At 36.8% G+C, this 27,748-nt stretch overlaps 4 protein-coding genes across 5 annotated transcripts; 1 reads left to right on the top strand and 3 right to left on the bottom strand.

Annotated features, from left to right (window-relative positions):
- The first annotated feature begins 2,001 nt into the window (after nucleotides 1-2,001).
- LOC130718904 (probable folate-biopterin transporter 2) lies at nucleotides 2,002-5,731 on the top strand. The gene is made up of 5 exons (XM_057569548.1): nucleotides 2,002-2,553; nucleotides 3,965-4,224; nucleotides 4,321-4,416; nucleotides 4,484-4,654; nucleotides 4,792-5,731. The coding sequence occupies exons 1-5, from the start codon at nucleotides 2,181-2,183 to the stop codon at nucleotides 5,389-5,391; spliced, it is 1,500 nt and encodes a 499-aa protein (XP_057425531.1). The 5' UTR covers nucleotides 2,002-2,180; the 3' UTR covers nucleotides 5,392-5,731.
- Nucleotides 5,732-6,378: 647 nt separating this feature from the next.
- On the bottom strand, nucleotides 6,379-8,814 carry LOC130718813 (L-type lectin-domain containing receptor kinase IX.1-like). Its single transcript, XM_057569438.1, has one exon. The coding sequence runs from the start codon at nucleotides 8,797-8,799 to the stop codon at nucleotides 6,700-6,702; it is 2,100 nt and encodes a 699-aa protein (XP_057425421.1). The 5' UTR covers nucleotides 8,800-8,814; the 3' UTR covers nucleotides 6,379-6,699.
- Nucleotides 8,815-12,773: 3,959 nt separating this feature from the next.
- Nucleotides 12,774-18,048, bottom strand: LOC130717916 (enhancer of rudimentary homolog). The gene is made up of 4 exons (XM_057568316.1): nucleotides 17,941-18,048; nucleotides 17,676-17,772; nucleotides 14,487-14,607; nucleotides 12,774-13,200 (listed from the first exon to the last, which is right to left on the bottom strand). The coding sequence occupies exons 1-4, from the start codon at nucleotides 17,941-17,943 to the stop codon at nucleotides 13,110-13,112; spliced, it is 312 nt and encodes a 103-aa protein (XP_057424299.1). The 5' UTR covers nucleotides 17,944-18,048; the 3' UTR covers nucleotides 12,774-13,109.
- Nucleotides 18,049-19,841: 1,793 nt separating this feature from the next.
- On the bottom strand, nucleotides 19,842-27,283 carry LOC130717559 (uncharacterized). 2 transcript variants are annotated; one of them, XM_057567816.1, is made up of 9 exons: nucleotides 25,856-27,283; nucleotides 25,645-25,711; nucleotides 24,275-24,402; nucleotides 24,107-24,163; nucleotides 23,884-23,976; nucleotides 21,957-22,035; nucleotides 21,719-21,843; nucleotides 20,796-20,939; nucleotides 19,842-20,279 (listed from the first exon to the last, which is right to left on the bottom strand). In XM_057567816.1, exons 3-9 carry the CDS (start codon nucleotides 24,398-24,400, stop codon nucleotides 20,043-20,045), a joined length of 861 nt encoding a protein of 286 aa, XP_057423799.1. In that variant the 5' UTR covers nucleotides 24,401-24,402; nucleotides 25,645-25,711; nucleotides 25,856-27,283; the 3' UTR covers nucleotides 19,842-20,042. The 2 variants fall into 2 exon arrangements, with proteins under 2 accessions (XP_057423799.1, XP_057423800.1); XM_057567817.1 differs by lacking the exons at nucleotides 25,645-25,711; nucleotides 25,856-27,283 and adding an exon at nucleotides 25,184-25,207.
- Nucleotides 27,284-27,748: the final 465 nt, after the last annotated feature.

Raw genomic sequence — 27,748 nt, 5'->3', positions numbered from 1 at the left:
TTTGAAAATCTCTTCTCATCTTTTACTTTGAAATTGAAATTCAATATCTTATCTTCTCTTAAATTTTAAACTTTTTGTTGTTGTTTGTTGATACTAACCCTTAATGTTTGCTACTTGTCTACTTGGGCGCTTAACGCTTTAGATGACGAGTCGTCTAGTGGTGAAGTTTGATTGTTCTTGACGACAAGAGTGGATGGGCGACGACTTGTGCTAGGTGACGAGGCTTTGAGGCGACGGAGATGGAAAGCGTTCAAGCGAACGTTTATTAAATAATTTTATACTTTGTTCCGTACGCCGATATTATGTTGGTTTTGGATTTTGAATATTGCCCTAGCGGTTTAACTAGGAGTTTTATCGGGATATTATTTATATTATCGCGATAACTGACATTTACATTTGAATATTGTCAATCGGATAATGGTTTATAAATCAAATGATAAAGTTTTTGCAAAGTTTATTAAAGTAAAGTAATCAAATTGATTTTTGGGAACTTAAAGGATAATTGAATCGGTTTTTGAAAAGTGATTGTAAATGATATTGAAAAACCTCATTTGAGTTAAAGTAAGAATTCGAGTTGTTCTGTCTAAGGCAAGAAAGGCTTTTAATGCGGGGCATTGTGCCCGGCCAGCTTACCTGAGAACTTCTCGGGCCATTGCTTGGGTGATGATGGGCATTTGTTTTCGAAATATCACCGTTTGGAGAAGAAAAAAAACCCGAGTTAGTCCCCATATTTTGTTGGGTTACTAATGTGATCCCCGGTTTAGAATTTGGGGCGTTACAAAAGTCTGAATGTGTTTTTGTTTCCTTTGTTGTTTTGCTCTGGGTTTCAATGATGATGATGGTATTTTGTGATTTTGAGTTGAATATTTTTAAGTTTTTGGAATGAGAGCAATATGATGATGATGAAGATGAATAGGAAAAATAGAAGGGATGATTGTGGATTAACTTTTTTAATTTGGGGGAATTTAATTTTGTTAATTAATTTAGAATTAGATTTGTTAATTTGTTTTATTTTTTTAACTAAATTTAAATTTCTGACTTGTTATTTAGTTTTATTTTTTTAAAATTTTTTAAATCCATGTCAGCAAACTTAATCCAGTCAGCATGTCATTTCATTACTCGCCGGAGTTCCGAGCTCTGGCGAGGACCTGCTCCAAACATTTTACAAAGAAGAGGACCATTTACAATAATTTTTTTGGCGAGGGACTTAGATCAGACGGTGACTCAAAGACAAGGACTAATATGATGATTAACCCTTCATTTTATTCTCTATGTATTGGTTTGAAGTACCCCTTGTACTTCATTCAATATAATTAAGTTGCCTATAAAAAAAACTCATCATGTTCTCATACTGATTTATGTTGATGACATAATTGTTACTGGTGATTCTCTTTCTCTTTATGAGTTCTCAGGATAAAATAAAATTTTTTCTCTCATGTAAATTGCTTTATTACTTTATGAGTTTTGTTTTATTGCTTTATTATAATAAAAAGTATAAATAATGTGATATTGTGGGAATAGATGAATAGTGCTAAGAACTAAGAACTCGTGATTGGAGCGAAATCTGCAAAAGTTGCTTGAGAGCTGCTTAAGCACATATGGCACTATGGACCCACATGAATAGTGTTTAAGAACTCATCTATTAGAACTAGCATTGGAGATGCTCTAAAAGCCGCATAAAAATTTCAGAAGCTGCTATTCAAGATCTCATCTTACTTTGGAAACCACTTTATTGGAAGTCATCAAACTTCGAGTTATAATCACACTTGCCCGAGTTGCAATTATACTTAGAGAAATCAATTAGTCGAAAGATAAAACTTATGATTCATATCTACGAGCTTTCTCATTTCATTTAACCCATTAGTCTAGTTACTTGTGCGATGCACGTGCAGCCTCGTGTGACACACGAGGCCGTATATCTTACGATTTGCGCGGCACGTGCGGCACACGAGGAAGTATATCTTATGATTTAAAACTAAACAAATTAAATATTTTGGAAGATTGTCAAAATCCCTTCTTTTTTCTTTTGGGATATTTACAGGAGAGAAAAATGACTTCAAAGACCTGCTAAATTCCCATCAGAGAAAAACGACTCTTTGGTCTTTGGAGCATTTTCTTTGAAGCTGATTGTTGAATCTAGTCTTCAATTTTTGGTCTCTGCTTACATCAAAGGCTTGATAATGCAGGAGGAGGAAAATCAAGAAGACCCATTTGTTGAATCTGTGGAGGAAAATGAAAATGAACCCAAAAGAAGGGTTTGGAACTGTCTTTGTATTCCTATCCACTGGTTTAACATGCTTTCAAGGGAAATGCATTGGAGCTTTGTGTTTGGAGTGGTAGTTGTTTATGGAATAAGCCAAGGAGTGGGTGGAGCTTTTGCCACTGTTGGCACAAAGTATTACATGAAAGATGTTCAGAAGGTGCAGCCATCTGAAGCACAGGTTTATTCAGGAATTACATCAATTCCTTGGATTGTCAAACCTCTTTGGGGTCTTCTCACTGATGTTGTCCCAATTTTTGGATTTCGGAGGCGCCCATATTTCATTTTTGCTGGTATGTAATGTTTTCTTTGTTCATATCATATGTTCTTGTCTTTTTAAGCTCAAGCATTGTTGCATACATTCAATTCAATTCATGTTTTATTTAGGTTGGAATTTTAGTAATTTGTGAATAAAAAATTGCAGCTTGATTTTTTTTTTGTACTAGTTACCTCTGGATTATTGCTTTCCTTGATATTTGTTAGTTTAAATAAACTTCAAAGGGTGCAAAACATTTCAATTCTGTTAATTTCAAGTATTGTATATAGAGTTGAAGCTTGGAAATAATGGAGGGTGAGCATAATTTATTGCACTTAGATGACATTGGGAGATTGCACTTTGTCAAAATCAGTGCTTCTCATAGTTTTGGTTGCAAAAAGACATGTTTATCTCCAATTAATCGAAATGTAAAAATCTTAACCAGTCTTTTCATTCATAGTACTGATTTTTGTACTTAGAGGTTGCCTTGTTTTTATCCTCATGAATCTGACAACTCTATGTTATTTTTTATGCTTGTTTTAGTACTATTAACTTTCTTCATCGGAGCCGTAGGAATTTCTTTTAACCTAGAAGGAATAGGATGTACTGGATAAAATGTCATTCTTGAACAAAAGTAGTTTATTTCATCTATTCCATGACCGTAACGGGTTGGGGGGGGGACTTTATACCATGATTTTGAATCAGAAGAAAGATTTCGGATAAGCCAATAAGACTCTAAGCAATACGATAACAGTTTTGGGGATGGTATAGTAGTAAATTTGAATACTGAAAACTTACTTGACGATGTCTCTTAACTGGGCCATTATCTCCTCTTGCTTTCTAGTTCCTGAGACAATATGGAACATTGGTCATAGTAATTCAGTGTACCTGATATAGGTTTCATGCAGACATTATCAAGATTAGTTCTGTAACACTGCATTAGCATCTGTGGATAAGCTTCTCATTTCAGGAAGCCATCATTGGCCATTCCATTCGGTCTAAAGACACCTTTTTGAGAACAAGGTGCAAAAAGTCAAGTTCTTTGTCTGAGAAGATGATTAAAAACATGTGCAGATGCACACGAATTCATTTCATTTCTTACTCTGGATAATGAACTACCTATGGGCATTATGATGGTATCATTTGAAGTATTTACTTAGCTCTTGGTATATCTTATCATTGACAAAGTACCAAACTGATGCAATCTCTACGAAGATGGAGTTTTTCTCATACTTTTATACAATGTTTTATTAAGCATGAATGAAGTTTGTTTTGCTTCAGACAACCTTAGAAGGAGACAGTTATAATTTTGAGTTTCTTATTAGGGATTACACTGTCCATTATCACAGACCACGGATTAATGCTTGATGCTAGGATTGAAGAAGAGATTTAGAAATTGCTTCACTAACATATTAATCTGAACTATAGACTCTCTTATATGGTTGCAGGTTTTGTAGGGGTGATTTCCATGCTTTTGTTATCTTTGCATGAGAACCTGCATCTTGTGTTGGCCCTTTTGTCATTAACAGCTGGGAGTGCCGGCGTGGCAATAGCAGATGTCACCATTGATGCCTGTGTGGCACAGAACAGTATCTCTCATCCTTCACTTGCCGCTGACATGCAAAGTTTGTGTGCCTTTAGTTCTTCTGTTGGAGCACTATTAGGATTCTCCATTAGTGGTATCTTTGTTCACCTTATAGGACCTATGGTTAGCCTACAGAAACCTTTTTCTTACAACCTGAAAAGTCTCTTTTTTTAAGTACTTCTTTGATTGGTTTTTAATATGAGAGCTTTTTCCTCATAGGGGGTGTTTGGTTTGATGACTATCCCAGCTGGACTTGTAATTTTGGTTGGTTTTCTTCTCAATGAGCCTCGTATGCACAACTTTTCTTGCAAACAGGTATAACAAACTTTGTTATTTCCACGGTTCTAATACAAGTATAAGCTGATTTTCATGTGTTGACTAGGTTAACCGGAATTGTCTTGATGCTGGCAAGTCTATGTGGAATACATTGAAGAGTGAAGATGTATGGAGGCCTTGCTTATACATGTATTTATCCCTTGCATTGAGTTTAAATATCTTTGAAGGAATGTTTTATTGGGCTACAGACTCAAAGGATGGACCAGCTTTCTCTCAGGTATCTGTGACATTCTTCTGCTGCTTAAACAAATTATCTTAATATCATGGCAGTAGTTTTATATTTTAACCAAGTTGAATTAAAAATCTGTATAGCAGATAATGCCAGTAACCTTTGTTGTACATTTTCCTACACAGGAGAGTATTGGCTTCATATTTTCAATTTGTTCAGTGGGCTCCCTTTTAGGTGCAATACTATACCAGTATGCTCTAAAGGATTACGCGTTCAGAGACGTGCTCTTCTGGACTCAGTTGCTTTACGGTTTGTCAGGGATGTTTGATCTGATTCTAGTCCTGAGATGGAACCTGAAATTTGGTATACCAGATTACTTCTTTGTTGTGGTTGTGGAAAGCATAGCTCAAATGACTAGTAGGCTCAAGTGGATGCCTATGCTTGTACTCAGCACAAAGCTTTGCCCTTCAGGTATTGAAGGCACTTTCTTTGCTCTCCTAATGTCAATTGATAATCTTGGAGTTCTCTCAGCATCATGGGGAGGAGGATTAGTGCTCCACGTTCTGAAGATTACAAGAACACGGTTTGATAATCTTTGGTTGGCTATTTTGATCCGGAACGTTCTGAGAATCACTCCACTTTGCTTGCTGTTTTTGGTGCCTAGAGCTGATCCTAACTCTTCTATTCTTCCGAGCGAAATCGCGAATTCAAAGGTTGCTGTTGACACTTCAGAAACCATAGATGTTGAATTGGTTTCCCTTGTACACAGTGTTGATGGTAAATAGCCAAGCATAAAAGAAATCCTGAGGGATTCTCAATTTCATATACAGGAATTTACCAAGCCAGTGTTTGCTTAAATCTAGCCATTTGTTTGTATACAACTTGAAAAGTAAAGGATGAAAATTAGATGATTTTGAGAGGACAGGTATAAGTAGCTTACACAATGTGAGAAAGTGAGGGACATTCATTCAAGGTGAGGGATATATATTAATAGGTGTGGTACACATATATGTAATTGGTAGCTGGGATATTGGGCCAATACTATCAGATAGCTCCAAAAGGCCCAAGAGAGAAACACTAAAACCCAAGTGGTTTATTTAAAAATTCTGAGCTAGTTTTGCTGAATTCACTTCTTTTCTAAAATATTTAGATTCCAGTCCTTCATAATTAATTGTAATGAATTTTGAGTACCAAAGATACCCAGAAAGTTAAGCTTTTCTCTCCAATTTGCCTTGTTATTTACTTTAATCCTCTTGCCTCTATTTACTATAGACTTTTCCATTGGTAGATTGATTTTCTTCATACCAGTAAACTAAGCCCCACTGGTATGTTATTATATGGCTGTGTTGGATTTGTTTTTTGTTGATTACCTGGCTATTTTGTCTGGGCAGTACAAATGATGTGCTGTATAAGCAAATACAGAGCAACAAAATGTTATCCGACAAAAAAAGTGACATAATTATAATAATAAAATAGTGATATTGTCTTAATAAGTCAGTCAACCAAATTAATTTATCAATTCTTTTGCAACTTGGCATTGAATATCACCAGAAAAAAAAAGCAAAAAGAGAAAATTATATGTCCCTAGCATTTATCACGGTATCAAATAGTGTGCCAAGGGGAATCAAAATGCATAGAATGATTTCAATTCAACTATAGCTGCTAGGAATAGTTTAAGGGTCCTTTGGTTTTAGATCATTATAATTCACAAAGTTATTTAAAAAAAAAAGTGAAAATGCAACATGAGGCATTGAACAACACTAGGAAAAAAAGAAGGAAAAAATGAAAACGACCTGTCTCAACCATTTATCAAGGTATCAAATAATTTGTTACATAGAGGAATAAAAATACAGAATGATTTTTTTTATTTAACACACAAATACATCCTATACGGAGACAATCTTGTTCTCGCCTCAGACATCCATATTCTATTGGGGCTTGCATTCGAGACATTTTTTCAAACTCAATCAAATATGTACAATTTGAACCAACCGCCGGGTGTTGCATTGAATGAATTCAATTGAACATAAAGAAGCACATCTTCCACACAAAAAAATGCACATAGCTGCTCAGAATGGTGTAACTCAAATCAATTAACGGCCAACACTAACAAGGCTGTTGGTGCCAACACTAACAAGGCTGTGGGTGATGGGTGGTGGTTGTGAAGAGTAATTGGGCGGGGGCGGTGGTGGCTGCCGCGGCCCCTGCCGCAACCCTGAATGAGGAAGACGATCATGCATGTCGAGCGGAATCTCCGGCAACGGCGCTTCGAGTTGAAGAACCTTAATCACTTCTGCAGCCTTTGGCCTTTCCTTGTCATTTGGATGAGTACACCACAGCCCCACAATGAGCAAGCTAGTCATTTGATTCACATCAAACTCCTTGTTCAATCTCCCATCAGCAGCATCCAAAACATTCCCTTCCACATAAAGTCCCCACACCCAATTCAACAGAGGCACATGAAAGTCCCCATCCTGAAAAATCCTCCTCCCACTTGCAATCTCCATAGCCACAATCCCAAAACTGTACATATCAGATTCCTTACTAGCCCTCCCTCCATTAATGTATTCCGGCGCTAAATACCCATAAGTCCCAACCACACCGGTCCTCTGAGTCCTCAACCTCGGATCCACCAACTTCGCCATCCCAAAATCCCCAAGCTTAGTGCTAAAATCATTGTCCAACAACACATTCGCCGACTTAATATCCCTATGAAGAACACACTGCTCCGCGTCCTCATGAAGATAACGAAGCGCTTGCGCCACACCTAGAGCCACTTTATACCTCACTTCCCAGGGCAAATTCTTCTTGTTCCCAAACAAATGAGTGTCAAGGCTTCCATTCATCATGTACTCAAAAACAAGCAAAAACTCTCCTTCCTCATGACACCACCCTATGAATTGAACTAGGTTCCGATGTATCAACCGGCTTATGATCCGAACCTCATTAATGAACACGGTCTCCGAATTTTCAAAATCAGCAAAGATCCTCTTGACAGCAACAACCCTTCCTAAATAGCTCAAAACCCCTTTGTAAACCTGTCCATACCCTCCTCTCCCAAGCATTCTATCATCTGCAAATCCATTAGTAGCTTCAACCAGCTCCTTATAATCAAATCTTCTTGGTATAGTCCCTTTATCCAAATCAAATTTCACTGAAATCAAACCTCCATCCTCATCACCCTCACCATCAAATTCCCCTCTTCTCTTCTTCCACACAACCAAATACCCAACAACAGCCCCCAAAAGCACCAGAAAAATCGAACCAACCGCCGCCGCAACAACCACAACAATTCGAGAGTGAGAGCTCTTGCTCTTCCCATTGCTTCCATCCAGAATCGTGGAATTCAAAGTTGAACTGAACTCCCAAGCTTGAATCACATTCTGCTCAGTGGAAAGCCCAGTGGAAGCTGAAAACCCTACATTCACCAACTCAGGGAGAATCTGCATTAGGTCAATTTTGTATGTAAGAGACGAATTGGGAGAACCCGAATCGTTGTTGTTGTTCTCGATTCTTCCCTTGAACGACCAAGCGACGAAAAGGGTCTTCGAGGAAGCATCGTAGGTGATGAGAACGTGACAGGGTTTCCCGAGGTTTCTATCAATGTCGAAGGCGGCGAAGGCGACAGAGGTGAGGGAGTTATCGTCGATGCCGACGTGTTTGACGGCGGGGTCGGTGGAGCCGACGAAGGTGTCGAACTCGACGGCGACGACATGGTTTTGAGGGAGGTTGTTGTTGGTGGTGGCGTTGAAGAGGCCGAAGGTGCCGCCGGCGGAGTTGGGTGGGATTTGGTAGCCGAGAGGGGCGAGGTAGAAGGCGAAGCCATCGCCGTAGGAGGTTTTGTTGATGGCGGAGATGGTGAAGGTGAAGCGGGTGGTGAAGTCGGTGAGTGTTTTGGTTGTTGGGTCGTAGAGGTGGAGGGGTTGGGCGGAGATGGCTCTTCCGACGCGGAAGAAGTAGGAGACTTTGTTGAGGTCGATGGAGCCGTTGGTGGATTTTCCGTCACCTTCGTAGGCGATGGCGGTGGTGTCGTCGTCGAAGTTGGTGATGTTGAAGGAGAGTGAGTGGGTTGTTGGGAAGGTGGTGGTGGTGGTGAGTAGGAGGAGGAGGAGGAGGAGGAAGTGTGGAGGAGCAACCCACATGGTGAGGTGAGGTTTGGTAGTAAATGAGATGCTGATGCAGAGTTCATCCATTACTACATGTTATTATAGTACTATTATTAGATGGATGGATACACTTTGAACTTTGAAGGGGGAAAATGACACTTATGAATAATTATTTATGACATCACCTATTCTCATTTAAATGACATCACCTATATTTTACCTTTCAAAAACATGTGATTTTTTTGAACCAAGTATTCATGCCTTAGTCCTTTGGATTCTATAGCAAAAAAAATTTCTCATATTATTTTTGCGATAGAATGTGAGTATGTGTGTTACTTTAACGCAACAGTGATGATATGGGACAGTGGATGATCCTAAACGTGAAAATAAAGGACCCCCAAAGTGATGATGGAGGACGTATAAGACTTTTGATATAACGATGAAGCACCATCCATCTCGACAACAAAAAATGATTTATGAACCATAATGTTCATCGGCGGAATTGAGCTAAAACGACATCAACATTATGCTTTTCATCATCTAGATCAAGATTCTTGATGTTAGTCTGAATAATTTTTATTGGGGAAAAAGTGAAAAACATATTAGTTTTATCATGACAATTTTAAAATAGTAGATTATAGAATTCACCACACAAATCTATATATTAGATTTGAACGTCTAGGTCTATAGACTATAATTGACCAAAAAATAAAAGGTCTATAGACTATATATAATTATATTATGCAAGTTGCCCTAAAGTGATATAGGAATGATGGTTTTCTAGATTTCCAGTGTGCTACTTCTTTCCAATTGTCAAGTGTGGGTGGGGCTTCAAGGAGTGAACAGCCCGCAGAAACTACCCTCCAATTTAATCATTTGCGTTTTTGTGCAAGAGTCATAAGAAAAAAGTTAAACAAACAGCTAAGAAGTTGCGTAAGAATTAAAAGTAGATGCAGGATTACTAAAAGTCCTGGATAAGTTCATCTAAGCAAATATTTTATGAGTCAAATATGTTTTTTGTCCATTTAAATGGTGTTAATTGAATTTGATCTCTTTAAAAAAAATTCATGTATTTTAGTCTAAAATAATAATGAAATATGTGAAATTAGTTTCTGTTGTACTTTTTATGATGATTTTGTGTATTAACGCTGATTTTTAACTGCTACAAAATAAACCAAGAGACTAATTTCACAAATTTCATCAAATCAATTATATTTTATCGGGACTAAAAACATGTTTAAATCATTATTGTGATTGAATAAATATATTTTATTTTGTCTTTCCACATGAATGAGCGTTCAAGAAATTATAGATGTCCATCTACAAGTTTTGAACTTTTGTTCTTACCCTTATCTAACTTTTTATAACTTTTTACGACTTGACCAACACCTTAATAGTAATATAAATATTTTAATTTATAACACATAGTTCATTAAAGGCTTAATTACAACTTTGGTCCCTGACGTTTACCAATTTCACAATTTTAGTCCCCCACCTAATTTAATTACACGGATGGTCCCTGACTTTGCTGCCCGTTTGCAATGTTGGTTCTGTCGTTTATTTGTTAACGAAGGAGGCTTACGTGGATGTCCAATTGGAGATAGAAAGAAGGACTGAAGAGAGAGCGGAGCACGTGAGTTGCACGTGAGACCTGCAACGGTAATCTTCTACCCTCTTCCTCCTTAAAAAATAGAGCACCATAAGGAAGATGTTTCGAAACTTGAGATTTAGCGAAAAGGGAAGAGATAAAGAACGAACGAGTCCCTAGAGGCGAGGAAGAAGGTTGAATCAGTTGCTGGTCTCTTTCTCTCTCCAATTCAACTTCCACATCAGCTAAGTGACCATCCACGTAAACATCCTCCATTAACAAACAAACGGTAGGACCAACGTTGCAGACTGCCAGCAAAGTCAGGGACCATCTGTGTAATTAAATTAGGTGGGGGACTAAAATCATGAAATTGATAAACGTCAAGGACCAAAGTTGCAATTAAGCCATCATTAAAACTCAGGAGTAAAAATTGTATTATTTTTTCATGTTATAAGTAATATTTTGTAATAAAACATATTTTTGAAAAATGAAAGCAGTATGTATAATTGTGGTCAAACCACCTAGTCTAAAATGTGTAGTCTTCAATTTAAAACAAAAAAAAAAACAGTCAGTCTCTTGTTTGGTCAACAAACTATCACTTGGAGCTAGTCCTATAACGTGGTTGTTGTAATCTCCCCGGGAGAAAATTAGATTCAGTCAGTCACCCTTGAGACCAATAAAGTCGTCTCTTTAAGTCTTTAAGTCAAGACTTAAAAAGCATGTGAGTTAATTTTATTCAAACTAAAATTTTAATCCTTCTAAAATAAGGGATTTGAATAAGGGAAAATTAAACTATATTGATTAGTGATTACAAAATCATTTTAGAATCTATCTTTTTGATCTTCAAATTTTGCAATCTTTAGTTATTGTTGCGATTTGCATGCGAGGTGGTGGTTGATTTGATACGGCCTGGTATGTTAACGACTACTAAAATAACTGAAAAGACACGTTAGCTATTAGAACAAAATTAGTCCTTGAAAGAACAGTTGAAGGCTTAGGTTAGCCTTCAAGCGGCAGGGTGAAACGACAATGCTAGAGGAATCATGTACTTGGACAAGATTTGAGGGAAGATACAAAAGTTTGGACACGAAGCTTCTAAAACAACTTCACTTGCATAAATCACTAACATGTTCAATCCTATGAAAATAGGGGAGATAGTTTCCATTATTGAACCGGCCGATACAAGGAAGATTGGTTCAAAGCAACCTTCCAGGTTGATTAGGAGATAAAACACCAACACCCATGATCTATGAGTGTTCGCAAGGAATGGGAATGTGGGTTAGTGGCGGGTGATTATCAACTGTCGTAAGTTAGCCAAATTTGACCCCTATAAATAGATGAAAGGTCATTTAGACAATAATACAAATCATCAATGAATCTAAACCACAAATTTCCGGTATTTTTTGTATCACTTATTTTCAGCACTTTACTTTGCTTATAATCTTTTAGGCTATCATCTTTTTCACATTTTATTTATTCAAATTTCAGCCGTTTACTTCCAATTATTTAAGTAGTTCTCTTAGTTCATTAGTCATATCTTCTTCATAGAATGTAAAAGATAATTAATAAAAGTTGAAAAACATTAAAAATATTGGACTTACTTTTAGATTTAAAAGCATCGGATTGTGCTATTATCCGAGTGTGGCAGCAATATTTTTTCTAATACATGTATCCATCACAAGAAATAAGAGTTTAGAACGTTCACATTCTGATTGAATAGTATTTTTTTATACACAAGATTCGAACTTAAACCCTTAGAATCAAACAAATATCACTTGAACCGTTGAACGGACAACACATTCAAAATATATCATTCATGATATCCCAATAATATTTATCACTACATATTATATTATCATTTTGTGGTTTCTCCCATTTTCATAATTATATACAATCATTTTACTTTCAAAATATCTTTATCACTAAAATAACAAAAATCATGTGCGTGCGATTCCCGTCCCCGACACCCATCAACATAGATCTGCCCATGACCATGAGGATTCGTGGATAAATGGCTTCAATCCAATCCCATATTTTTTGGCATATTAGAAGACTCCAGCGTGTGGAATTGAGAAGCCTATGTAGTCAGCGCTAAAATTCTACAAAATTCGATGGTCTATGTAGTCAGCACTAAAATTCAACAAAAATGGATGGTTACTGGTTACAGAAGGGGTTTAACTCTTCTGCTTAAGCTGTGATTGTCCCCTTGGCATATGGGAAGACTAAGGTATGATAAAAGAAAGGGTAAATGCTAAGTATATAGAATGTGTTTCCGTATAAGACAATAAGACATTAGAAAGATAGAAGGTAAATGATGAAACATCTAAACATACATAACTAGATTGCTTTTTCTAATGTCCTCACCTCAAGTAATATGCGATACTCTTAAAATATTAAGAATCTCCCTCACTTACAGCTACATAAAATTTGATTTTTCTAAGCGTACTTGCTATCTCCAGCACAAGACAAAGTATTCAAGTCTGATATGACCTCTCAAAATTATCATTCATATGATATGACTAATGTAATTCACTGTTAAATAGTACACGATAAAGATTAATTTAAAAAGGGACAGAGTCTTCTACATATAGAAGATAGAGCCACATGCTGATGATAAAGTAAAGCATGGCGACAACAATCACTTGTGTCTGAAACTTCAGCAATACTAGCTATTGATATTACAATTACTAGCCAAGAGTATGTAAAATCTTTCATTCAAGCAACATAGCCATCAGAGTATAGCCCAGATAACAGATAGGTTTACCCTTGGTGAATTTATTTACATTAAGTTGCTGTATTTGGGGACCAATCAATGTGCCAATTTCTTCAAATGTTGAAAGGTTCGCTGCTTAATCCACTGGCGATCATGTGGCAAGTAAGCATGAATTGAGGTATCATAACTGCAAGTAGAAACCAAACAGCCAGAGTTATATTAATCACTGCCAGGGCAAACCACATGTATGAAGAAAGCCCAGTAAATAAAAGAGCCTACTACATACATAGACAATTTAATTAAGCTATGCATTACTACAAAAATGGCTTCCACAACAAAAATGATTAAACAGACCACTCTTCGGTGTAGACAACCAGAGAGAGAAGTAATGAATGTTATATATGGTGTGATGTGAAAAGAAGTGAGAAATAGAGAGAAAAATGAGTTGTTTGTGGTTGTCTAAACTATAGAGTGGTCTATGAATCATGACTAAATGTGATCATATCATGCACATACAAAACTCCGAAATTATTTAAATTTTAACTTATGATTTTCCAATCACAAGGTATATAACTATTTAATTTGCTCTTTGAAGTGACTCATTCAACTTTCCCTTTGAAGTGACTCATTCACATAAGAGAAATACAATCCCATAGGTCCAGTTCATTTGCTTAATTTTTTTTTCTCAGGAGGGTCAGAAAAGGTAGAGCCAGCATATGAAGGGGCAGGTAGGGAGGGGGGAGTTACAGACTACTTTTCCTCCAACACTTCACTCTATCTAGCGTTACCTCTAAAAAATATACAAATTTTCTTGAAGGTCATTTATTCCATCAATAAGAAAACAACATCAACAAACTATAAGTTTTTTAAGACTCGTAAATTGCTACCAATTTATCTACCCGTAATCTTAATTTCCATATGTTTCATGAGAAAATGTCAACACTCTCGATATCAGTTAATCCAAGAGAGTTCATTTTTTGTTTACCTTGATCTACATTTCAATGTCAAAAAACAGAAACATCAACTTCTATAGTTCTAGTTCAACATCAAAATCTAGTTGAAATGAGCAAGCACATGACTACTGAACAGACCAAACTTATTCTTTAACTATGACGAACTCAAAGCATCAGCATAACCTATCTTGTTTTTTCTCTACCATCTATTTTTCTTTCCTTTTCACTGCATATAATTTTTCAATTTTTTGAAAAATCATAAAATAGACAAAGCATAAATATTCTCTGTACTACAAGAGCTGTGACAGCATTGAAGGATTCAGCATCTGCATAACCTATCTGTTTTTTCCCTACCATCTATTTTTCTTTCCTTTTCACTGCATATAATTTTCCTTTTTTTAATGAAAAATCATAAAAAAAGACAAAGCATAGATATACTTAAATATAGACTACTAAAAGAGCTGTGACGGCATTAAAGAACAATGCATGCACATGATTTTTGAGAGAGAGAGAGAGATACACTAGAGCACTCATGTCTGCAAGACCATCTATGAAGTTGTAGAGATCCGAAATATCATAAGAGAGACTTCTGATGGCCGGATTCAACTCCTTCAGTTTCCTTTCATACAGTCCACATATGCCTGCATAAGCAGAAGATTAGAAGCTCTAAGTAATGCCAATATTCAACACATACAAAGCATCAATAAAGAATATCAAAAAGTCATACCAACACTTGTACCTCAAAAAGTAAAAAGGATAAAGAAACTATATATTAATAATAATTTTCATTTGCTTTATGTTAGCAGTAGATGCATACCTGTATATTTTGCGTGAATTTCTGTACATGAAGTTATTGAAATTCCTTTAAATAAGAAAAAGAACAATTTTCTACAAAATACATATGAAATGAAAAAAAAATAAACTGTTCATGGACGGCTTTACTTGATCCTTGAACCTACAATTTAATATAAAAACCATTATCATTTGCTCTCTCTTTTTAAGCTGCCAAATGTTACCTTGATCAGAAGGTTCAATGTATCACCGAATTTATCCACACATTGTTTTAGTCTGCTGGATTGAGTTTCCAACTTTCAACAAATTGGCAAATTTCTAAACAGTACTTAATTAATTTCATGCTCTCTGAACGATAGTTATTGACCATGCTACTGTCCTTGCCCACCAAAAACCACACAAATTCATGGTGGCCCCAAAATATCAACAACTTAGTCTTTGGACTTCACAAAACTTAACCAGTTCATTCAACCAAACATCAGGTACTTGTAAAACAGTAACAATGGACAAACCAATTTTAATATTTAAGATCAAAACAAATTGACAAAGTTAAATCTAATATTTCAAATTGAACACACGCCCCAAGAAAAGATCTAAAATTATAAATGAGTGAATTATGCAATCCACAATATTCTGTTTCAACATTATTGATGTAGGCAGTGGAAGGGTTAGCATTTTAATAGTGTTGAGATCAGGGTTCTAAATTGCATACTGCATCCCCTGATGCGGCTGCAATATTGCGGTTGCGGAGGGCACCACGTCGGCATCGGGTCGCAATTGCGAGGTGAACTAGAATCACACAAAATGACTGTAACGAAACAGAAATTCAGCCGCAACATCTCCGCATCAGACCGTTCCGCAACAGAGTTCCGATGGCGGCAAACAGCATCCTGTTCAAAAAAAAATCCCAATCTTCTGGCCTGCTGACAAATGCGCAGAGTCCCAAACCTCCATCAGCATCCGTGAAACTTGGTATGCTCTCTGTGATATTTTGATCTGGCCTTTGCGTCGATGCAATCTGGGGTTAGGCAGGGGTGGGTGGCGGTCGAAGGTGCCATATGCGGGCTTGTAGGTTGTAGCTGGGGTGGGGCGGGTGGCGGCGACTGCCTTCTGTCTGTTTATTTGTGTCTGTCGCTGTTTTGCGGTGGGCAAGCCCTTCTAGTTTCATCTATCTTTGTGGGTGGGATGAACAACTGAAGATTGGAGAAATAGGTAACAGAATAAATTGATTACTTTTGGTCAAAAATTAAATTGATTAGGTTTGAGAATACCGATAAAGGCATGGCCTTGAATTTGATAATGCATAACCAGAAATTCAAGGGTCAGGGGAATTAGGAAATATATTTTAAAAAATGATTGAGTTTAATGTATTTTTATTTAATATATTTAATGTTTGACAATAATTATAATAATGGTTATTTTTTTTAACACACGGTGCAAATGAAACATCAATTCACGCCACAACGGCCGCAACATGCATCGCAATGGCCGCATTGTCCGCAACCGGAATTTAAAACCCTAGTTGTGAGATACTGAATATATTATTAGGGTATTATGAGGGATATGATCTGTATCATTCTCTCCTTATTTAGGTCAGGAGGAATGCTATTAGGTACGAATAAAAAGGCCAACGAAATGTAAGAATGGACTAAATGACAATGTAATATCAGATGTTTTCCCCGGAAATCAAGTGAATCAAAATGTTTAATAGCTAGTCGTAACTTTCGTTTCGTACTTATTAGGATTTCTCTTAGGTTAGATATAATATTTCCTTCTTAAGGATGATTATTACCCTTAAACTTATGGGATCATCTTTGTATATATATTTTACTGATTGTCATGGAATAAACAACCCGAATATTTCGTTCAAGTAATGTAAACAGGACTAGGTTTGAAACGGGTTATTGAAGGTTCATTTGTTATGTATAGAAGGGATAATAAGGATAGATTGGTGCCTGTCCAGGTCGTGTTTAATTAGAGTTTTATTTGATGAGTTGAATTCTAATTACTGTCTGCCAAGGAAAAGAGGTTTGGGTAGATATAAAATTAAGGAAGATGGGCTACAAGAAGTGTTATTAATTGCGGATGGCATGTCATGGAGGCAAGCCAAAATCCTACCATACATGACAAATTATGGCGGCCATATGGCGGGATATCGGCCGTGGCGGAAAGCCAAAACTGCCATGGCGCGGCCATGGCGGATATTTGATAACACTGGGTACAAGAAGAGAAGAAACCTAGGTATCACACCCAAGGTTTGATTGCATCACATAACCAAGAAAACAGCAATCTGCTGCCATAATATATCTACTCATCATCTATGATCTATCCAGTGTTCTGTGGTTCTATAATGCTTCTTCATGAACATATTAGCAAATATAAAGACAAAACCACAAGCCACAAAAATCCTACCAATCCTTCGACAGTTGAGCAAAGCCTTATCAAAGTCAACGCGTTCAAATCATAATTGTTCAGATCAAAAGAATTGAATTCAGTCATTATTTACTCGTCCAGAAGTATATGCACATGACATTATCAAAATTAGATTGGTTCAAGTATCCAGCTAAATGAGATAAAGAGAATCAACAGTTTCACAACGCTAGTAAGTAACCGTTCTAGCTGCTCGGGACCACAGTAGCTTGTTCGACAACGCTTTTGAAATAAACATTTAAGAAAATATATGCCCCTTACCCACAAAAAGAGGATTTTAAATTTATCATCACAACTCAGTCTCAAACAGAATCAGTTTACACTCTGGTGTTTTCTATCCATAAAATTGCACACACAGCAAAATTCAGAGCAGCAAAACTAGAAGCTGCACAACTATGCTACTAGTGAAATCACAAGCAAATAAAACAGCAGCAACACAACAAAACAAAAAAGAGTACAACTATGGTACTAGTAATAGCACACACACCTTCCATGGCCTGTGTTATTGAAGCATAATCCATGAAAGTTCTGGTTGCTCTGTTGTGAGAGGTTTGCATTAGAATAATTGTGTGCCGATTATTAGCCTGCAAAAACAAAAATTACGATAATCAAATCTCGCGAAGAAACAAAAACGTGATGATGAATTAAGAACACGAAAACCCTATGCATATGTTAGTTGAGAAATGAACAGGAATTAGGGTTTGTGAAAACGGAGATTAGCGATAACTGAAACAGGTGAAGCAAAATCTTACCATTTCAAAGAGAAGAAGAAGAAGAATGAAGAAGACGATGCTCTCGGTCTTGGTCTCGACAATAATGGACTGCGTCTCAATCGTTAAATATCAACCTAACCTTTTTTTGTCAAAAAAGAAAAAGAAAAATAATTATTTTAATCAGGATCCCATTTATTGTTAATTTTTGTTTTGAACTTTTTAATTTATACATTTTAAATTAAAATTATCAAATAGTTTCATCTTTTTTATTCATTTTGATCTTGGATTCCAAACGGTGTGTTTTGAGACTTATTCTTTGCAGCTAGGTCAGAGGTGGAGACGTGTTCTAGAGGCAGCTCTTACCTTAATTTGATTATCTCTAATTGTCGTTCTCTTGCTTTAGCTATTTTATAATTTGAGTCTTACTAGTTCGTCGATCCGAACGCTTCCTCCTTTATGGTTTGGATAAAGGAGGGGCCTCCTGGTCTTGATACTTTTGTTCGTTTTGATGCTTTGGCTTCGGTGCTGGTTTGATTAATGCATTTGGACTACTTTCAAAAACAAAAATCTAATGCTACTACTAACTGACTTCGGTGAGGTTCCTCCCGCTGCGAATCATTTGGTGAACAATGATGTACTGACATCTTTGCCTTCTTTAATTTAATTTAATTGTTGGCCACTTTAAAAAAAAATGACTTCGGTGAATTCTATTATCTACTTTCATTTGTTTTTTAAGATGGGGTGGATGGGGTGAGCTTCTCTAGTTGGACCTAACAACTAAAAACTAACTTTCAGAATAAAAAAAAATAAATTGAGTTGTTTAATAAAGTGTGTCACCTAGCCCTTAGAGTGCCTTAAGTCTGTCAATATAGAGAAGCTCACCCTATCCACCCCTATCCCGCCCCACCGTGAGTCAGGGCACTTTAAGAGCTAGTTGGCACACTTCAATAACCAACTCAATTTGAATTTTTTTTCTTCTGAAAGTTAGTTTTTAGTTGTTAGGTTCAATAAAGCATTTTATCTATATATAAGGAACAATAATGTTGCTGTGACTTTGCAGCCACATGTTCGAATAGTAAAATCAGCCTCTTGCAAAAAATGCAAGGTAAGGTTGCCTACATTAAATCCACAAAGTGGGTCATGACACACCTCCTTGGCCCTCAAACAAGTGGAAGCTTTATAGGACCATGTTTTCCCTTTACAAGTCAAGGCCATCTTAGGTGGTTTGGGCATGTAATAAGAAGTCTCATATAAGCACCCGGTTTGGGCATTAAATAAGAACTCATATAAGCACCAATAAGGAGGGTTGGCAAGAAGGAGGATAGTCCCATGTGCAGGGGGAGGGAGATCAATGAAAACTATAGGCCTGAGTATCAAGAAATATTTAGACGTAATTTTGTATACAATTCATCTTTAAAATGGCATCGACTTTACTAGAGAGAATTGATGGTTTCTAGTCAGATATAAAATTGTTAAAGCAACTTTGTAGAATGTACGGCTCCTATGGTTGGGTTCTGAAATTGGGGCATAAAATATAAAATATTTTACACTAAAAGAATGATTAAAGCAGATACAATTCATTTCTCCTACATGGTAAGCAAGACATACTTTGAAGCACAAAACCCGGTGCCCATTTGCCTGGAATGAACCTGTAACCTTTCACAGTTTACGTAGATAAAAAGAAAATGAATTTTGAGCTACTCTAAACTGCAGTACTGACTGACAAGTTCCAGCTACTACATGCTCTGCCAAGCAAGTCTAATAAAGAGTTCAACTAGCTTTCTCAGTTTCAAACATTACACCAAACATCAATTTCAGAACAAAATAAGTATTTATTCACATCTATAATACAACCCCAGGTTCAAAGTATAACATATTTAACAGACAAAAGAAGCAGAATGACATACAAGCTAAACCAGCGAGAGGTAAGAAAACAAAGAGAGAAAAGATCTTAGCTTCTTGGTGTAATTATGTGGAGACTTGTGAGGTGTTTTTAGTGTTCTGTATTCTGTAAACATTGAGTGTATTTTCTTTTTCAATAAGAGATCTGCATCAGTATGAAAATGTAGGTATTACTAGTCGAAGTAAACCACTCAATAATTGAAGTGTACAACATATCATAGTTATGACTAAGTTCTATGTCATGAGTCATCTTCAGCTTCAGCAGAAGCTATTTCTGAATCCAGTTTGTTTATTAACTGCTCGCTCACATGCTTAGCCACAGATATCATATCAAGAACGATACTTGGATCCAGCCCAACACTTCCTCGTTTGGTGATACCACAGATGTGACCTTGCCTATTAACAGATATGGAAACAGCAGAGCTCATTTGTGATTCCTCTTCTGATGTGGCATCCACGATAGAGTGCCTCCCAACCTAGGAAGCAGATTGTATGAAATTCAGTAAGTCACAAACTAAGTTCAATCTGAGAACACGGGATAGCATGTTACAGATAAAAATGTATTACAAAATCATTCGTGTGTCTTCGCCCAACAGTTTAAGCTTTTGGGATAGTAGATTCATGAAATGGTATCAGAGTCTCTATGACTAAGTGGTACAACATTCAATCCTTGTTACCCCTCACTATTGTAATAAAAAAATTGAGTTTCAACACAAGGTGCAATGTCCACAGTCCACACTGTACATTGTCCACACTTAAAGTGCAATGAGCTCTTATGTGAGAGGCCGCGTTACAGATATAATTTAAAATCATTCACGTGTCTTCACCGAACACCTCAAGTTTTTAGGATTAGTTAATTCATGACAGTATTTTTTTTAAAGCGAAAATTTATTAAAGGATAATAATGAAAAAAAAGCACTCCAACCAGGGAGCAAGAACAACCAGAAAAAACCAAGCTAAAAAAAGACCCCCAGTTGGTTCATGACAGTTACCTTAGTCAGTGTAACTATAACAGGGACTCCAGATGTGTCAAACTGCAAAAACTCATCATCACTTATTTCAACTTCTGGTTTCTCATCACCTGACGCACCAGCAGCAACTTGGACTCTTGGAATACCTGTATTGCTCAAAGCAGCCTAAAAGAATGTAAGGCATCAGTTGCATTAGAGCCTTTTCATTTCATTCTGAAAATAGCTTTATATTCTCAACATCTAGGTAAAAAGACAAATCCATGAGCAACAACCTCCATTAAACTGATTGCAGGATTATTTGGGGTAATTACAAAGATAACAGGTAGAAAGAACTAAGATATTTTTAGTTAATTAAGATAAGAGAAGAGTAAGACGAGAGAAAACTTGTAAGAGAAGATGAAAGAATTCGGGATTCAATAATCTGAATAGTGATTACAGAGAATAGCTCTTATATAGAATAGAATAGCTATGTGATCAGCTTACATGAGAAGCTATACTAATACTAACTGACTAAGTAACTAACTATCTGTTTAGAACCAACTATAACTACGTCTAACAGATTACAAACAGCTATAGACAGCTGGCATACCAGTAAGCAAAACCAAGACCTAACTCTTTAGTATTTACTATAACAAAGTTGCAGCTCAATGAAGCAATTAGAAAATAGAAAACTCAAGTTTCAGTTAACTTCTAACCATTTCCCAAAAGTGCTATTAAATAAAACAAGGGGGTCTTAGTTCACATTTTTGAAACAGCCCAAATATCATATTAGTAATATGATCCATGTCTAAAATATGATGAGCCAACAGGAAAATTTGAAAAGTAAACGGTATTGACATCATCATCAAAGGATGGCATCTGAAATGCTAATTACATCATCGCCAGAATCCATTATTGTCATCTTGTTCAAGCATTTATTCTTCTGTTTTTATTTTAAACCGTACCTTAATGGCAGCCCCTAGTGCGTCTAACAAATTTCCATCTGAGCTAACAACAAGTCCATCAATATAAAGATCCCAACAAATTTTCCCTTCAACAACAATGAGCGAGGAGAGATCAATACCAGCACCTGAAAAATAAACAGCAGAGACAAGAGCAATAAACATAAAATTAAGAGGCAAGAACTTGGAAGGGATAGCATATGGTAGTAAGCATCATCTAGAAACTAGGAGAAAGACAGACCTGCTCCACTTTTAGCGCCCAAGAGACTGCGTTGAAGAGCTACAGACAGTTCTGCTGACAAGTCATCACCCCCTCTACCCTATATACATCCAAAAGATACAGAACACCGATAAACTAATTACACTGAAGCCTTAAAAGACATATCAAGAAGGATAACAAGGTCAGCATAACAGAAAACACTATTTTTATGAGTCAAAGTCAAACATTTTCTAATACATTGCATCGTTTAACCTTATTCCAAGCTTTCAAGGATTGAATGTTACGAGTCCGCACCCATACAAGGAAAAGAGTGTGGGCCAATTGCTGGACTAAAGTTCATGGACCTCAGACTTGAATGTTTATACTAGGAAGAAGAAAGCGACAACTGGAAGAGAGAAATGAGGATAGTTAGTGACATGGAGAGATATAGGGAGACAAAGGAAAGGAACTGAGTAAGTTAGTAATAAGGGAAGGAGGGGGGAGGGGCAGATTGAATTTGGCCATATTGGCTAGGGCTCTCAGTTCTGGGCGTTGAGACACATTTTCTCATTGTCTTTCATTTTCTTGTATCACCATGTTACACATCTTTTAGGGAGTTAGTTAGTGTGCCTATATAAGTAGAGTCCACCATTGTAATTGGTATGATGTTGATGATAATAATACTCCTTTTCCCCTGTTTCCCTCTCTATTCTCTCTGTTCTTCCTTCTTCTCCCTCTCTCCCTGATTCTATCCCAATCGTGCCATGTTGTTTTCTAGAGCTATCCAGTGTCCACTGTAGAAATTCCTCCATTTTCATAAATATAAGAAGTTAAGAACCATTTCAGCTGTTTTTGCGCGTGCAAAGCTGTAACAGGGAAGGGAGTTTGAAGTTGAGTGTCTATAAAAAAGAACAGTGAAAATATTTTGCTCTAAAACCAAATAATAACTCCTGACAGAAGAATTTGGTAGCCAAGTTATTGGGGTATAAATTTGAAAACTGAAATTCTATATGAACCAGGGAAGGAGAGTAGGACAGCTAATGCATTGTCTAGGGGACGTTAAGAGGTTAGCTTGACATCTTTTCTAATTTGGAGGGAAGGTCCATCTTATTAATATCAGGATGATCCTATATTAACTAATATCATCAACAAACTGCAGAAAAACCTCACAGACAGAGTGGGGCATTCACTTGTTTACAGGTTGCTACATTATGTACGCATATTAGTAATTTCCTCTCAATTATCACACATTCCTTTGATGTCAGAAGAACATCATACGTTTCACCAAGTCAGGCATTTGGGATTATACAGAACAGAATAGCTGCAGATCGTATGGGATTAGAATTAAAGAGAGTCTGGGAGTTTAAACAATCTCATGAGTTGTACACTTGCTAACGACAAAAATATTCTGACTTAGCCCCTAAAAAGTGGTTATTACAATTAGGAAGACCTCTACATAGACTTCATTCATTATAGGGCTGCCTAAATATTAAAATTATGAAGAAATTATGATATTGGTGGATAACTTATTTAAATACAGTCATTTTATTCCTTTGAAACACCCTTACAGTGCAAACACAGTTACTGCTGAAATGCGTGCCAAAGAGGTAGTGAGATTACATGGAGTGGCTAAATCCACTCTAAGTGACAGGGATCCCTTGTTCATGTCATTTCTTGAGGGAGGTGTTTAAACACTAAGGAACCAAGTTCAAAAAGAATTTCAACCTACCAGCCCAAGAAATATGGACAAACTAAGATAATCAATAGGTGTTTGGAAACTAAGATTATTTATTTGTCTTATCAATTTAAACTAAGCAACCTAACTACATTTGGTGCAAGAGCAAAGTTCCAAAAATTATATATTTGTTTTGCTATCAACTTTCACAGAACTCAGAAGTTCAATGATTTTGAGAAAACAAGAACGTTTGGATACTTCACTACAAAGAAGATAAGCAACAGAATATGCAACCTCAAAAGCTGGCTCTGCAGTCGAACTACAATCAATATATATAGAGACTTTCCCTTTGTCAGGTTGTAATAAGCTTGGCTTCCCAAGTTCAGCCTGCATTATACAGCCACTATATCATAGTTAATATAAAAACTGATATGATTTGAAAAAGTTATTCAAACTATTGAACAAAAAGATGTGATGAATCATGAAAGAATAGATCAATCTAAACATTTTATCTAACCTTCACACTGGCAATGACCTCTGTAGCACCCATTCTGATTCTAGCTGAACCATGTGCCTATAATGAAGTTCATAAATGTACAAATTAAAGCTATTTATACTATGAAAAAATCAGATGGCAAGGATCAAATCATCAAGATACCCTGGCAAGTGCCAAGTCATACATTACCTGAGGAATCACTCCAGTTTCAACATAGATTGGCCGGTAAGTCAATCTCTTTCTACCATCACAGCGAAGATCCTGAGCAATGCCACCTTGGATGAAATGTCGCTCACCAAGAGATAAACCCACCATTCCTGAAACTTCCCAAGTTTAGAGAAGCTTTCTGACTAAAAGTACAATCTGGAAACCTTATGTATCTATTGGATGTAACCTGTTAACTTTTGACAGTTTACGTAGATAAAAAGAAAATGCAATTTTAGCTACTCTAAAATGCAGTACTGAGTGACAAGTTCCAGCTACTACAAGCTCTGCCAAGTAAGTCTGAAGAGTTCAACTGGCTTTCTCACAGTTTCAAACATGACACAGAACATCAATTTCAGCACAAAATAAATATTTATTCACATCTATGATACAACCCCAGGTTCAAAGTATAACATATTTAACAGACAAAAGAAGCTTAGATGCTCGGTACAGGATTACCTGTTATAATCAAAATTTGTCAAAACTCATGAAACTTCTATTACAATGAAAGTTTATATATTAGGGACAATAGACTAAAAGGATGGTCTAAAGAAAAAAAGGAGAAGCTCAAATCCATATATAACCTAATAATAATTTGTTGTTTATATTTACTGGCAACAGAGGGGATAAGAGCAACTATGCAAGTCCCTGATAAGGTTTGCTAGTCACAATCTGAAAAACAGTTGATGAACCCATTAAAACAAATTTGGTATTTGAAGGTTGAAACATATAAACTATCAAAACCATTTCCTGTTGTGAGGAAAATAAATAACAAATAAAACTAAAAAAGAGAGCTTTCCCCACATGTTGATGAACCCAAAAATATGTTTAATTTCTCCTTAAAGGTAGAAAGCAGTAATTATGTTATGTGCAAAATGCATAGCTAGCACGTACACTTGGTTTGCTTGGCACCTTGATAGTGGGTGTTACACTATCAGTGCAAGGAAAGCCGAAGGTCACATAATCATGATTAGACAAAGCAACTCCAGTTGTTTTTAGCTGAACAGACAGTGATGCAAGGTAATAGATTGCTACAATAATACAAAAATTCAAGCTTTATAATGTCCAAAAAACTTGAAAACTTTAAATTTCAAAACACTAATACACCTAAAAATTTTAATAAAATAATCCACCTCTTGACAACACCACTTGGCATCATCCTTAAAGATTTACAATTTTCAGAACAGAACACAAGATACAGCAGAAGAGCACATCACATAGTAAGCAATATCGTTCACCAAAACTTGAAAAGCATAAGCCCATACTCTATCACCAACTGAACCTCTCATTCTTACACACAGGCAATGAAGTAAAGTATAAATATTTGAAAGGAAATGGAGAGAGGGGAAACTCACCGGCGATGGCTATCAGCGGCGGACGAAAGGAGTGAGTGACGGCGGAGTGAACTACAGAACCCCGAGTCTTTACAACAACAAAAAAACCATGTATCCACGAATAGTTTTATTAGATATAGTAATAATTTGAAAGAAAATGGGGTAAATGGTAAATTTGGTCGATGAAAGTATTGATCCCTAACTAGTTGGTCCCTAAACTATCAAAGTGCACCTTGTAGTCTTTGAAAGTGGAAAACGTCAGTCAAGTCAGTCCTGATATTAAAAAATTAACAAACGTTAACGAAGTGACTGACATGACACGTTATCTACCACTTATATATCAATTCAGCCCTTGATGTTGTCAACTTAATGTCAATTAGGTCTTAGTGAGTTGAAAAATTAACTTTTCTCTCTACCTGACCTTTGTCTACCTCTCCCCCCACCACTGTCACCACACCACCCATCTCTTCCTTCCAAAGTTCGGCGGTGGTTATCCTCTCAAATTGGTTCCCTATTTTCCAATAAAGCGGCGGTGGCGTCCCTTGTTGTTCCTTCTTCCGTTCAAGAAGGCAGATCTCTGGATCTGGCTGTGCTCGTCTCTACGGCAGCGGACCTCTTGAGATTCGGGTCCTTCCATGGGTTGTAGTGGCTTTGTCATGCCTTCGTCAATCTTGGAGGTGGTGTGTCTAGTGAAGGCGTGTCAGCGTCGCAATTGTTCTGTCCCCCTGTTTCTGATGCCAGGGGCGATGACCTGGCCGGTGAAGACCCTGGTTTCCTATTCTTCTCTTTGTTGCCGATCTTTGCTCTGTTCGACGCGTCCCTTGTCGACGATCTTGCTGCTTCGTGGGTTTCCTCACCTTCAGATGCGTCGTCAAGGGCCTCTCCTAGTGGCTTCCGTTGTTGTTTACTCGCTTCCGCTTCATGAGTGTCGTGGATCTGGTGGTTTTGGGGTTTTGTAGGGTTTCATGTTTTCTTGATCACGACGCTTATGATGATTGGGTTGTTATGTCTTCGTGGTGGCAGAACATGTGGTTTGAAGCTGACAATGGTGGTAGGTTGGGGTTTTCGCTCCTTGGTTTGTCCATCTCTGTATGGATATGTGTTTTTAGGTTCTTGGGCAGGTCACGGAAATTGTGTATCTTGGAGCGAAGTTTTGGGTTGATAACTCCCTCTATGGGTTAAATCAATTGTGATCAGGCCGGTTCCCTTCTGGCCTTAGCGTTCTTCTTGTCTTATCCTACTACAGAGGTGGTGCGGTGGTGGTGTTGGGGTTGCTTGTTGTTATCTTACTTTTGCTTTCCGGTTGATGTCCTGTCCTGATTTGCGTCCCCTCCAATAGCGAGATGGCTCTGTTTTCATTGGGTTATGTGACTTTTCTTCGCTATATCTTGGTCCCCACGGATGCTCTTTCTCTTCGGTCTTCTCATTGGTCGTTTGGTGCTTGATCCGAGTTTGGATCTTGTCATTGTTGCTTGAGGTTTTTCCTGCAATTTATGCAGTGAGGTGTTTCTTTGGTGTTGGGTTTTTAAGGTTTATCTTTGGGTGCACCAAAATAATTTGATTTTAAGGTTTTCCTATGTAATATTGGAAGAGATTATGCTCATTTTGTTGAATAATGTTTGTACTATCAACCATTTCATCTAAAAAAATTTGCTAACTAAAAAAACAAAGAAAAGGAGTGAATAGCACATAACACAATGACATTTCAAATGTAAGACTTTTGCGAGAAAACAAAGCATTTCTTAATCAGTATCATTATAAAGAGGGGGACTTAATTTACTCCAGGAGTAAGTTAAAAATCTTACTCCAAATCTTGACCCTTGATTTTATTAAAAGATAAAGGTTGAGATTAAAACTTAAAAACCTCTCAACCTCTCACGTGATCTCATATGCTAAGATTTCTCTTTCATCTTTTTGTAAAACCCTATAGGAAATACTATCTCCAGTTCTTAATCTTCGATCTGAAAACTGCAGATGTAAAATCTCATCTTCTTCTCGTTTTTCATCACATTGTTAATTATTTCTGCCGCTCTTTCTCCTGTACTCATCAATCAAGATTACAATCCTATTATTGGACACAATTGTAAGCTGGTATGAATCCAATTCTATAATTGGTTAAAATTTT

The sequence above is a fragment of the Lotus japonicus genome, chromosome 5, assembly GCF_012489685.1.
Source record: "Lotus japonicus ecotype B-129 chromosome 5, LjGifu_v1.2".
In the NCBI taxonomy this organism is placed as follows: Eukaryota; Viridiplantae; Streptophyta; class Magnoliopsida; order Fabales; family Fabaceae; genus Lotus; species Lotus japonicus.
The sequence above is the reverse complement of the archived record's forward strand: the minus strand, read 5'-3'. Positions and strand labels throughout refer to the sequence as shown.

Coding starts and splice junctions, on each gene's coding strand:
- LOC130718904 (XM_057569548.1), top strand. CDS start 2,181: ATGCAGGAGGAGGAAAATCAAGAAGACCCATTTGTTGAATCTGTGGAG. Junction 2,554..3,964: donor CCCATATTTCATTTTTGCTG/GTATGTAATGTT, acceptor ATATGGTTGCAG/GTTTTGTAGGGGTGATTTCC. Junction 4,655..4,791: donor ATGGACCAGCTTTCTCTCAG/GTATCTGTGACA, acceptor TTTCCTACACAG/GAGAGTATTGGCTTCATATT.
- LOC130718813 (XM_057569438.1), bottom strand. CDS start 8,799: ATGGATGAACTCTGCATCAGCATCTCATTTACTACCAAACCTCACCTC.
- LOC130717916 (XM_057568316.1), bottom strand. Junction 14,608..17,675: donor AATAACACAGGCCATGGAAG/GTGTGTGTGCTA, acceptor CTGCTTATGCAG/GCATATGTGGACTGTATGAA. Junction 13,201..14,486: donor GCAGACATGAGTGCTCTAGT/GTATCTCTCTCT, acceptor TTCTACTTGCAG/TTATGATACCTCAATTCATG.
- LOC130717559 (XM_057567816.1), bottom strand. CDS start 24,400: ATGGTGGGTTTATCTCTTGGTGAGCGACATTTCATCCAAGGTGGCATT. Junction 24,164..24,274: donor AAACTGGAGTGATTCCTCAG/GTAATGTATGAC, acceptor ACTTCATTATAG/GCACATGGTTCAGCTAGAAT. Junction 20,940..21,718: donor CACTAGGGGCTGCCATTAAG/GTACGGTTTAAA, acceptor ACATTCTTTTAG/GCTGCTTTGAGCAATACAGG.